General features: G+C 37.9%; 1 protein-coding gene across 4 annotated transcripts; it reads right to left on the bottom strand.

Moving 5' to 3' along the window:
• Positions 1-3,086: 3,086 nt before the first annotated feature.
• Positions 3,087-6,403, bottom strand: LOC146522009 (sperm-associated antigen 4 protein-like). 4 transcript variants are annotated; one of them, XM_085149815.1, is made up of 9 exons: positions 6,196-6,397; positions 5,432-5,522; positions 5,107-5,309; positions 4,944-5,002; positions 4,700-4,835; positions 4,486-4,610; positions 4,198-4,371; positions 4,009-4,098; positions 3,087-3,820 (listed from the first exon to the last, which is right to left on the bottom strand). In XM_085149815.1, the coding sequence occupies exons 1-9, from the start codon at positions 6,281-6,283 to the stop codon at positions 3,710-3,712; spliced, it is 1,077 nt and encodes a 358-aa protein (XP_085005941.1). In that variant the 5' UTR covers positions 6,284-6,397; the 3' UTR covers positions 3,087-3,709. The 4 variants fall into 4 exon arrangements, with proteins under 4 accessions (XP_085005941.1, XP_085005927.1, XP_085005917.1 ...); XM_085149801.1 differs by having other exon boundaries at positions 4,009-4,371; positions 4,700-4,811; positions 6,196-6,403; XM_085149791.1 differs by having other exon boundaries at positions 4,009-4,371; positions 6,196-6,402.
• Positions 6,404-12,603: the final 6,200 nt, after the last annotated feature.

Genomic DNA, 12,603 nt, shown 5'->3' with positions numbered 1-12,603 from the left:
TAATCTGTGAAAAAGCACAAGGTACAGAAAAATTATTGTAATTACATAATGGTACATTTCAGACTAGAATAGCAAAGGGGAACCTGTCAGTAGAGGAACAAAAGAGAAGGAACAGGGATGATCAAAAAAGAAAGAGAGAAAAAATTAACAGCCAGCCTGAGTTGAAGAAAGAGTTTCTCATAAAGGAAAGCGAAAGATGGAGAAATAGAGTGAAAGAGGGAAAAATAAAGAACACCAGTGATCTGAAAGGAAGAGAAAAAAGTCAGAAGGGAAGGTTTTGGAAACAAGCACAGAGAGTCAAAAGGAGAGAAAGTCCAGCAGGGTCTAAACACACAACCACAGAGAACTTTAGGAATCAAGGAGTAGTAAGGCAGCTACTTGCTGTGTAGATGTAGAACTTGACATGTGCAAAAACAGAATTGTTATGATGTGTCTTGTGATATTACAAAGGTTGCTAATGTTTAATGGTCATTTTGAAAGAAATAATATCTTGTTTTCTACTAGTGTGTCACCACTGTCAGATTTGTGTCACCACCGTCAGCACCTTGTCAACTCCATAATATGGAGTTTTTGTTTATTTTTCTCTTTTGGAGAACCATATAGTTTCCTCCCTCATGATCTTCCAATAAAAATATGTAATTTTCTCAATAAATGTGTAATTTGCATGCTGCTTAATATGACTGTTTCTTATACAGATTAAATACAAGCTTCTGAAAATATGTATGACTGTAACTCTAATAATAAAAAGCCAAAACAATCTTACTTTTAAATGTGGTATAATTACTTTGAAAACATATGTGCATAAACAATAAAATAGAGAAGCTGCTAGTATTCAAAATAGCTGAAACAACTTAATTTAAAATATATATTTTTGCATTTCTTTGTGTCTGACGGTGTTGACAAAAACCTTGCACTTCTCCAGCAAAAACATAAATTATTAGAAAATGTTACACCTGGGAGATTGTACCAAACCATGGTGAGACAGCCAAAACTTTGTGTTACAATTATATGTAAATATGTTTTTGAAAAATCAAAAAATATATTTTAGAAAATCAAAACCTGTTTTGTCCCTAATCTCAGGAATCACTGAGTTCTACAGAGAAGATGATATACAAAAGTTACTAAAGAGTAAACGCAGAGAAACGAGGACAAGAGACAGAGCCCATTTACTACCATGGCAGAAATACAAACTGGTGGAGATCTAGCACCACAGCTCCTAAATGCACAGCCTCTTGATTTCACACTACCTGCAGATGTGAGTGGATGAGCTCAAGGAAGCAACTCCACACAGAGGTGGAGACCAGAACAAAGCTGCCTCAGACCGTCCGATCTGGCCCAGTCCCTGACTTTCACTCATTTAGAATTTATACATATCATGACTCAAAAGTCATGACAACTTACAGGAGGTGACACCATTAGTGAAGAAAAAGGAAAAGAAGCTTTGTTTTGAAATTAACAGAACTAAATAAAATGAGTGTAGAAGCTTGTTTCTGTTATCAATAAGTCCAAATTTGGGGTTATTAAATAAAAATTTCCAGTAAAATCTGCTAATTGATGAAGTTAAAAAACAAGATGCAATATGCTTAATGGTCTATCTCAGGGGTCAGCAAGCTTTAACACCCAAAGAGTCCTTTGGACGCGATTTCCGCGCAAAAGAAAACACTGGGAGCCACAAATACTTTTTGACATCTAAAATGAAGATAACAGTCTATATATTGTTTTTTTACCTTTATGCTTTGTGTGAACAACTAAGGTGTGTTGCTTATGAAATCCATGAACTGCTATAGAGAAAATTACATTTTCTCTATATTTCTCTATCATGACATAATTAAAATTGTAATTTTATTTAAATAAAATAAAAATTTTATTTAAATATTTTTTTAATTTTATTTATGTAATTAACACATTTTGAACTCTTAAAGAAATATAACAAAAGGAAAGACACCCAGCTGAACTAAAATGATCCATGTAGCAAACAAAAACTGTTGTGAGTCGCCACCCTTATATCACCTTTGGGCTTTTGGAGCCTTGACCTGACTTTTAAGAAAATAATTGGAAAAACAGCACTATGCTGCTAAAAATTGAAAAACAGATATTTGTAAAATTGTACCTAAATATGTATTTTACCTGGTTAATGTGTGTGGCGGGGCATGGTCTGCAGCGCCGCTGCAGGGGAGGCGGACGCACCTGAGTGGCACCCGCAATCACGCCTCACCGCCTTAACGTCTGTGCTATCTGTGCTGTTGTGTTGTTGTTGGTGTATGTCGGGCTGTGAGCTGAAAAGCTACAGCCGGCTGTACAGCAACTTTGTGTGAAAAGTAGTCAATAAAGAGATGCTGAAAAGCATTTTCATGGAAACATCGTCGAGTCTGCCGTGGTATGTTTACAATGGGACTTCTGCTCCTCAACCTCTGCGCACAGCGTCTGCAACTCGGGGCTGTACGAAGTCCCTTTCATCTTTACACAGGACTGTAAGCTGTCATCTGTGAGGCGCGAGCGGTGTTTGTTTTTAACATGGTTCACGGTGGAGAACAGCTGCTGACATAATGTGGATCCGAAGATCCATAATTGGCCTACCTGGGGTCGAAATACTCGATAAATGCACGGCGTTTCGGCGGGTACACCGGCTTGTGCGAGTGTGACGCTTATTTTGAGCGATCAAAAAATAATAGAATATAATTTTATGTTTGTATTTCAATATCACAATAATCTTCCAATTTAGAATTATAAGTTAAAAAAGAACTAACATAAATAAAATACACTTCAGCTAATTACTTAAAAAAAATTATTTTCCCAAGCCACACGGAGCCGCACTAAAAGGACTAAAGAGCCGCAGGTTGCCGACCCCTGGTCTATCTGGTGTCCCAACTACAAACACATGGTTAAACCTGAAGTTACCTCACTAAACCTCAAAGCCTGCATCACAGTGAAGGCTTCTCATATCACAGCACATGCAACATGGACTTTACTTTCTTTACTTTTGGGAGTTTAAATGTTCATTTTCAAAATGTAAATCCTCTGGCCATAGTGTTATCACGCTTGTTTAATATACTCTGACAATTAAGAATACCAAAAGACATGAAAAATATTTTCTTAAAATTTTATTCTTGTTGTTTTAAAAAATATCTCTAAATTTCCAGTGGAGACAATTTAGAGAATTTTTATGTTTTACAAGAAATTTAATTCAGTCCAAATGAGTTCCAATTGAGGGCCAATTCACAATAACACAGTGCTTAACAAAGTTAGTCGAACATCACCTAATGTAAGAATTACAGGTTTAAGAAATTTGGGGTGTTCTTATATCTATGACAGGTGATGTAATAAATTTGTTAAGCACTGTATATGTAGAGTAAAAACCCTACAATATAAGAGAAGAAAAACCCCAACAATCAGATGATCCCCTTTGAGCAAGCACTTGGCAACAGTGGAGAGGAAAAACTCCCTTTTAACAGGAAGAAACCTCTGGCAGAGCCAGGCTCAGGGAGGGGCAAGCCCTCTGCCACGGCTGGTTGAGGGTGAGGTGAATCAGACTGCAAACATCTTAATCAGACATGTCTTACCTGGTGGGATGGACGTTCGCTGGAGAAAAAAACATGGGTTAAATTGACAATTTTTTTCAAATACAATTATTTAAATATGTGTTGCAGTCTGATTCACTTTCACATTTTTCCTCTCTTTTCTTTTATAGATGGAGTTCATGGGAAGCTAGTTATGCCAGCTTTCCATGAACTCGGAACTTGTACAAACAAGAATACTCACGATTGCCCCAGTTGTTCAACACCTGCAGCGTAATGGAGCGGATGACGTCTACTTTGTCGTCCTGAGAGACAAAACAAAAACAAGATGGGTTAGTTGCATAATAGTTTTCTTGACTCTTGAAAGGATGGTAAATTTAGGAATACTGTGATTATTATGAGGGTGGATATACAGATAGCAAGGGGAGCTAACCTCTAAATACTCTGGATAGAAAAGTCTATGTGCATGTGTCTAATGGCACAGTGTACTCACGGGAATCCTGAATGTTTGGAGTGGATCTCCATTTTGATCATAGACGAATGTTCCCAGGTGGACACCACTGTCGTCTAATGCTCTCTTTCCCTGAAAAGACAGAAATAAATACAGATAAAGTTGTTCTCTATATACACATATGTAAAATGCAACAGTTGAACAGTGGTGCAGTGGAAATCTGTGACTTACAAACACTGAAAACATCCTGGGAGCACTGGAGACCTTTCCAGATGGTGACACCATCTTAGAAATGTGACCCAGTGTCACATGACTGATGGCGATGCTGTGTGGCAGCTTAATTGTTAAATGTCCCTGGGAGCCCGCAAAACTCCAACACACTCCTGGGACCATGGGTGCTCGACCCTACAGAGAAAAAGAAACAAAAACAGAGTTCAGTTTGGACCACTAGTGTTTGACTATTAAATCATGCAGATGTGTGAGATAGTATCTTGTTTTTTTTGTGAAAGTAGATTATACCTGAATAACGACTCTTGGGCTTACACAGGGTTGTTTTGCGGGTATCAATGTAAGCCCCCACAGCTTCAATCCAGTCTGTTCTGTAAGGTAGGATGCTGAAGACTGTTCTTTAACAATCTTTGCTCCTGTAGACAAAAACACAGAGTGAGAAAGGAATCGCAAAACAACAACAAAGAAATTCTTACGTGAATTCTGATCCGATTTCATGTCTTACCCAGTTCCTCCAGAGCAAAGTTGGGCATCCTGTCCCCAACTGGAAGAAGGAAGTCAATTCTTTTTCCTAAGTCCATTAACTCCCTTTGCAGCTCTTGTACCTTCCTTTCCACCTGTTTATGTCCATTCATTAAGTACTGCAATTGAGAAGAACCATTCATGTTATAATATATATATAATAATAAACTGTTATTATCTGATTAATCTTCAGGGAATATATTATCAGCCTCATATGTTTTTCATACCTCACTCATGAACGGGGTGGAAAAGTCCATTTTCTGCCCTCCAATACTGAAAATCAATCCTGGTGGATGAAGAGAAACACAGAATAAGACGAGAAACTTAATCCAGAAGAAAAGCACATAGTACTAGAAAGACTGTAATTGTTTGTGGAAGGAGATCATTTACCAAAACACAAGGCCAGCATGAGGACCAAAAGTCCCAATGCCTTGATGGCTCTAAAATGACCTCTGCTGCTGCCACTGCTGTAGTCAACAAAATCATTGTTATTGTAGTCCACAGTGTCACAGTCCACAGTGTTGTATTCAACTGTGTCTCTGTCAATATTGTCAGGGACTGGACGGGGACGGGGCCATCGCCTTTTGAAAATTCTGCACAGAAAAAACAAAATCATGTAAGAAAAAATGTACATGGAAGAACAAATGGATTATGATTACAAAACATGCATCTATGTCAGTGGATGACAACAAAGAACATGTAGACCAATACTAACCTGTATAAAGTCTCCTTGTAGGAGATTAACGGCTCTCCTTGGCTGCCGTAATAGCCGTTAGACTGAAGTCTTTGGCTTCTTCTCAACATTGCTGTAAAATGAAAGGGAAACATGGGGTTAAGTGAGTCTCTAACACAAAGCTTATCAGACTTCATAACTATGATTTGAGCATGTTTCCATCAGAAGCAACTCTGTTCTCTTATATATAAACTTCACGGTGCCAGCTTGTTTTGTTTTTAATGAACAGAATAATATTTGAATCACACTCATTTATGAAATCTGCTCTTAATAAAGAACTTTATTTTCCCAGTGTCTTCAAAAACATAGCATCATATTGTTATGATTTATATCATAGCAACAGATCACAACATTTTCTTGCTTTTCTTGCAAAAAATCTCTTTCAAATGTCAGTTTGTTTGTTCACAATGTAGTTTTTACAATTCAGAAAAAGAGGAAATCACCACAGCGGTAAAGACTCAAAGCAACTAAATGAATTTGGCCCAAAATCCTGTCAAAAGGTTTTTAAGAATTAAAAACTCTTTGTTTTTATAGTTAATATACAAAAGGAAATTAATATTTATCAGACAAGCTGCGTCTAACAGGTAAGCAGTAAAATCACCTTTACAGTAGAATGCACTAAAAAGTACTTTTCTGACATAATCAACTGGATATCATTTTTAAAATGTTCAGATTTGAAACACATATATTAAATGTAAGATGTGAAGATAAAACATGTCGATTTTTAGTCTAAAGATTGCACTTACCTTCACTTAAAACGAAAGTTGAAGAAACTGAATCACTAAATGTGCTTTTCCGTAAATATGGACGTTTAGCGCTTCTCACTGAACTCATCTGAACCAGAAAATTTAGGTGCAGAAGAAAAATTTCAAACCGCAGCTTTTTCAGTTACGTTACAAACAGATACATGCACAAATCGAATATGACGCACGCGCGTTCCATAAGAGCAGCACTTCGTGTGCGCACGCGCAAAGGTGTGAGTAGTTCTGGGGTTTTTTTAAATGAAATTTGCTCTCAATTAAATAACTTTTCCTTCTCAGGCCCTTTATAAACACCGCATCATATTGTCCAAATTCATAAAGCACAACACATGCGCTCACGAGCACATGTGCAAAGGTGTGTTGCAGTGAATGAAGAAAACTTTTCCATGTTCACTGTCACTAATTTGTTTGATTTTGCTGTGAGAAAATTGTGACGTATATGAGAATGAGGGAAGACCACGGTCATTTAAATACGGTATTAAAGTGTAATGAAACTGTTTCTCAGAGGGAAAGTGTGATTTTAGGACACTCGAGCCAAACATTAGCGGGCATCATTCTAGCTTATAATCAACAGCGGATCCAATGCGGATCCGGGTCGGATGACCTGGGAAGCGACCGATCCAAATCGATCCAAAGGTTGCCGGTTCGAGCCCCGGCTCCGACAGTCTCGGTCGTTGTGTCTTTGGGCAAGACATTTCACCTACCACGTACTGGTGATGGCCAGAGGGGCCGATGGTGCGATATGGCAGCCTCGCCTCTGTCAGTCTGCCCCAGGGCAGCTGTGGCTACAACTGTAGCTTGCCTCCACCAGTGTGTGAATGTGAGAGTGAATGAATAGTGGAATTGTAAAGTGCTTTGAGGGTCTTGAATAGCGCTATATAAATGCAATCCATTATTATTATTTAAACCAACTGTTAACTGGTATTTTGTAAATATAACCATAAACGCGAATTCACTGTGTGATTGTGTAACTTTATTAGCAGGGTCCTCCTGAAATGCACCAACAACATTGAGAGTAACATCCTCCTCTCTGCTTCTTGATGCTCTCCGGTCGCTATGGTAACGCGTAAATAGTTCTTTCAAAATAAGACACACGGCTACAACACCGGAAAAGACCCAGGGAACCCGACTTCACGATTAAAAACCCTGAAAACCATACACTTCACACCCGAGCCTCAAACGGGTCCGGGTGTTGCGGACCGCTCCAATCTAGCCGTACGCCACTAGATTGATTGACAATGGTCTACAGCAATCAGAACGCACAAAACAATTTGCTGTTTAAAAAAAAAATCAGCGAAACAGCGAGTCCGTGAAAGGTGAACCACGTTATAGCGAGGGACCACTGTACAATAATTTCCAGTAGCACTGCTGATATATGAAATGGTGAGTTAGTAATGACAATTTTATATTTGCGAAAAAACTTTATGCAGAAAAAGTAGCAAAGAAACAAAAACATAACACACGGACACTTTTGGCCACGAAAAAGCTGGAGGGATGGTGATTTTTTTTTTTAATAAACCCAGATTGTTTAAAAAAAACCCAATTAGAATCAAATTTATTTATCAACAGCATCAATAGTAACAAAAATACAATTTCGTTTTCGCTGTCAAAGTGAGAAGGGTCTGGCTGCAGCCACTGGGGATTCCTGCAATTCTGGCTTGGTGGCAGAATTCAAATGTGATATGTGCATCTAAAACAGAGAGAAAAACAGATAAAGACCACATACACATTTAAGTTCAGGTTTTAGCAGAAATAACACGTTACAGTTAGCATGTAAGAGATTTGGGGAGAAAATTCTTTACAAAAACATAATTTACAAGACAGTTTTATTTGTGACATACGTATATATTGACATATAAAAGACAATTTAACAAAGGCTAACTAAAATCTGGGCAATAAAAAAGCAGAACAGAATGGAATAGAGAATATTAGTATTTATAAATGTATAAATCTCTTTGTGACAAACTTTACAATGTTGATGCAGGTGGAATGAGAGACATGAATAAAGCGCAATATGCAGTAAATGGAACAATGTGCATTGATGTCAGATAGTGAAAAGCAGTGAAGTGAATTTGTTCAATAACAAGCAAAAATCAAATACGTCTGAAACTGACCATTAAATGCTAACCAGAGGTGTCAAAAGTACACACATTCCTTACTAAAGTTTAGATACCTCGGGGGTCTGACTGTTGTTGTAACGCTAACAAAGTGCCAACGTAATCAGTGTAAGCAAAGTAGATGATTCCTAGAATTATATAATTATTAACGGCAAATTTATACATGGAAGACTCTGTACCAACCTTTACGATCGATTTGCAAGGTTAATGATCCACGCAGGAACAAGACAAAAAAAAAAAAAAGATCCATGCAGGAACGTATTTCCGCCTACTGTGTAGGTCACGTGTTTCCGGTTAGTGTGGAGGTCATGTGTTTCCGGTAAATGTGGAGGCCGCAATATGGCGCTCCCCAGTGGCTGCAGCCAGATGCTCTTGGTGCTCTTTCGTCCACTTTCGTCTCTACACTGCGTTACTCTGCCTCGCCTCTCTTTCACTGAACTCAGCTCCCCCTCCCCCATCGCTTCACCTGCAGGGAACGACAAGATGGACACGGCAGCTATCAAAGAGGAGGTCGGTAAAAAGAGGCCAAACGGACTGCAACTTCAGAAAACACTTGCAAAAAGAAAAATGCTGCAAAAAGAAAAATGCTGCAAAAGCACACAAAGCACAACGGAAATAGGAAAAGAGACAACGGAAATGTTTCTGGGGAGACAATAACCGGACGGACCAGTTGCACGCACCAAAACATGTATGTATGGCTGTATCCCAATTCAGGGACTGTTTCCCAATTCAGGGTCTGCAGCCTCAAAGTACTTTTTTTTTTTTTAATTAACCAATCGAACAATACAGTCACAAACAACATAACACAATATAGTGCAAATGAACTCTCGTGGAGGATAAATAAAAAAGAACAGTCAATACAACAAAACTAACAGCAAGGATATGGGGGGAGGGGGCTAGACAAAAATTCACAGTATTAACGGGGAAGAATTAAAAAAGAGAGCACAGGTTGACACACAATAGAGGTAATGATCAAAACAGAAGCAAATGGGAAATGTCATCATAGATTGTGGCAAATCTGCTTGACTTCAGTTTTTTAAGTGACATAAAATAATGTTTGAAGTCATTGATGAACCATGTAAAGGATGGTTTTCTATTCCTCCATTTACAACAATGTATATGGTATTTACTTAACAGGATGTCAATGTTAATCACAGTAGAGACAGATGAATGTTGTTTAGCCATATAGAAAATAATATCAGAAATATTAAACTGGGGGATATCGTTGATCTTGAGGGATAACCAGCTGTCTAGTTCTAACCAAAAGGCAGCTGATGCAGGACATGAGAAAAACAAATGGTGTAATGTTTCACAGGCTGAATCACAAAATGCACACTGATTAACCTCAAATTTAAACCTCCTCTTTAGAAATTCAGACACAAGATATATATTATTAATTATCTTGAAATGAGTTTCTTTTACTTTTGGGGAGACAGGCCACTTGATGAATTTTGAGAATGCCTTTTCCATGAGTGACTGATCCCCATGAAGGGCCTGCAAATATCTACCTGAGTTAAACCCCTGTAAAAGAATAGATTTGAAATTCACACTGATAAATTTATTGTTACATTTACTATCATTTAGGTTGCAGTTACCAATTTTTAAGTTTGGCAGCGCTGGATTGACCTCAGAATGTAGCATTGTGTTGCGTATCAGCTGCCTTAGGGCCAAAGGGATAGCACAGCAAACTTTTCTGTATTCTTTTAATGGACAATTAAAGTCGTGTCTCTTTGAGAAAGACACATAATCCAATAAAGCACCACTCGAATCCAGCAAGTCAGTTACAAACAAGATACCACTCTCAAACCAGTTCCTGATAAATAATGTCTTTTTGTTAGCAGTTATCACTCTATTGTTCCATAAGGTCGACATGTGAGGAGAAAAGTTGTGTGTAAACATCATTTTCCAAAAATGAAGAATCTGTTTGTGAAAATTAGAGAGTGTAACAGGTATTTTACTAGTTTCAAAGTCACATCTTAATAGAAAATAAATTCCTCCTAGTTCCTTAAATAAAGATCTGGGTATATGAAACCACATGGAATCAGACTGAGATAAACAAGCTCTGAGCCAGTTGATTTTAAAAGTTCCGATCATTGATTCAAAGTCTAAGGCTCTGACACCACCCTTCTCATAGTCTTTAACCAACTGTGATCTCTTAATATAGTGGGTTTTGTTTTTCCACAGGAATTGAAAAATAATTGAGTTGGCTTTCCTAATATTTTGGGGAGAAATATAAAGAGAATGACATGGGTAAATTAATTTAGAAATACCTTCAGCTTTGGAAAGGATGACTCTGCCAAATATAGTGATATCCCTGGTCAACCAACGACTAAGGGATTTCTTCATGTCGACGATACGATTGCAGATGTTGTTGTCTTCTCTTCGGGACATATTTTTAGAAATCACTATACCTAAATATTTAACTTCCAATTCAACTCTTATAGAAGCTATATTAGAATCAGAACACGTGTGAATAGGTAACAATTCACATTTGTTAATATTCAGACACAGTCCTGATGCCTGGGAGAATAATGAGATAGTGCTAAGCGCTTTAGCTACCATGGATTTATCTCTTAAAAACAGTGCAGTATCGTCAGCAAATTGGCTTATTTTGAATTCCTTGTCAAAAATGTTAATACCATGTAAATCAGGGTCTTTTTGGATGATAAGTGCCAGCAGTTGAGTGGTTAATATGAACAATTTGGGGGAAATAGGGCATCCCTGACGGATACCTCGCTGCACTTCAAACCTAGGTGTCATTCCAGTGTTAAGCGAAACAGAGCTAAAAATGTTACTGTAAAACATTTTGATCACATTACAAAAGTTTACCCCAAAACCCAGGAAATGCAAGGCTTTAAGCAGGAAGGGATGTTCAACCGTGTCTTAAGCCTTATAAAAGTCCAAAAACAACACTAAGCTTTCTGTCTTTATATACTGGCGATAATCAAGCATATCAAAAATCAATCTAATGTGATTGTGTATATGTCTTCCTTTTATAAACACCAACTGACATTCATCCACTAAATGTGTTAAACAATCATTTAAGCAGTTCGCATAGACATGAGCCAGTAATTTATAATCATTACACAGAAGGATTATGGGTCTCCAATTATCCAGAAGTAGTTTGTCTTTGTTGGGTTTTGGAATTAAAGTGATTAGACCTTGTTTCATTGTAGGTGAAAGATTAGTTGATGAAATACATTCTAAGTATGCACTGTAAAGCATTAATCTAATGTCATGCCAGAAAAAGGAGTAAAATTTCACTGTTAGCCCATCAATTCCTGGTGATTTGCCCCTGGGCATTTGTTCGATTGCCTTCTCCAGCTCTTCAATTGCAAGTTTACTCTCCATACGAACCTTTACATCCACATCCAATGTCCCATTAAGGCCTCTAAGACTTTCCAGAAACACAGTGCCATTCTCCGTTGAATAGGTTGACTTGTAAAGGTTACTGTAAAAATGAAGTATTTCCACGTTTATTTTGTCATGGTCCTCAGTCAAAACCCCCTTGATATTCAGTGATTGAATCTTCTTATTTGCTTGTCTGTGTTTCTCTAAATTAAAAAAATAGGAAGAGTTTTTCTCGCCCTCCTCAATCCATCGGGCTCTTGAACGAACATAGGCACCATTGGCTTTCTCTAAGAACAGTTTGTCTAGTTGAGATTGAAAAGTGTTTAGTTGTATTTGTTCGTCCAGAGATAAATCCTGTTTGCAGCATAGCCTGTTAATTCTCTCAATAATGCTTTGTTGCTCCTGTCTTTTCTGTTTAGCAATGGATTTGCTCATTTGAATTGCTGTCTGTTTAACTTGGAATTTAAACCATTCCCATTTGCTCACATGTGACATATCTAATTTGTCAATTTCCACAATTAAATTTCTCACTTCAAGGCAGAAGTTGTCATTATGCAGAAGGTTGTTGTTAAATTTCCAAATAAGGGATTGATGTTTCACCTTGGTTAATGAGATGAGTAAGGAAATCAAACAGTGATTAGTTAGAGGGGAAGCAGCCTTAAAGTACGCAGCCTTAACAGTCCTCAAGGGCCGCGTACTCAAAGACCGCTGAGGCCGGAAGTGTGAGGCTTGTAGGCTTGTGAAATGGGACGGTCTAGCCTCCGTCGCGCTGCCCAGGTTGCCTAGCAACCATGATACTAACAGCTGGAAACGTTTCATACAGCTTTGTTTGACAGAAATGAAGAACATATTTTGCACATTTGTTTCTACATGAGCTTTGTGTGATTTGATAAGTATCTGAGGCTGAGACCACAGGACTGTAAAA

Source organism: Neolamprologus multifasciatus, chromosome 3 (genome assembly GCF_963576455.1).
Source record: "Neolamprologus multifasciatus chromosome 3, fNeoMul1.2, whole genome shotgun sequence".
Lineage (NCBI taxonomy): Eukaryota > Metazoa > Chordata > Actinopteri > Cichliformes > Cichlidae > Neolamprologus > Neolamprologus multifasciatus.
The sequence above is the reverse complement of the archived record's forward strand: the minus strand, read 5'-3'. Positions and strand labels throughout refer to the sequence as shown.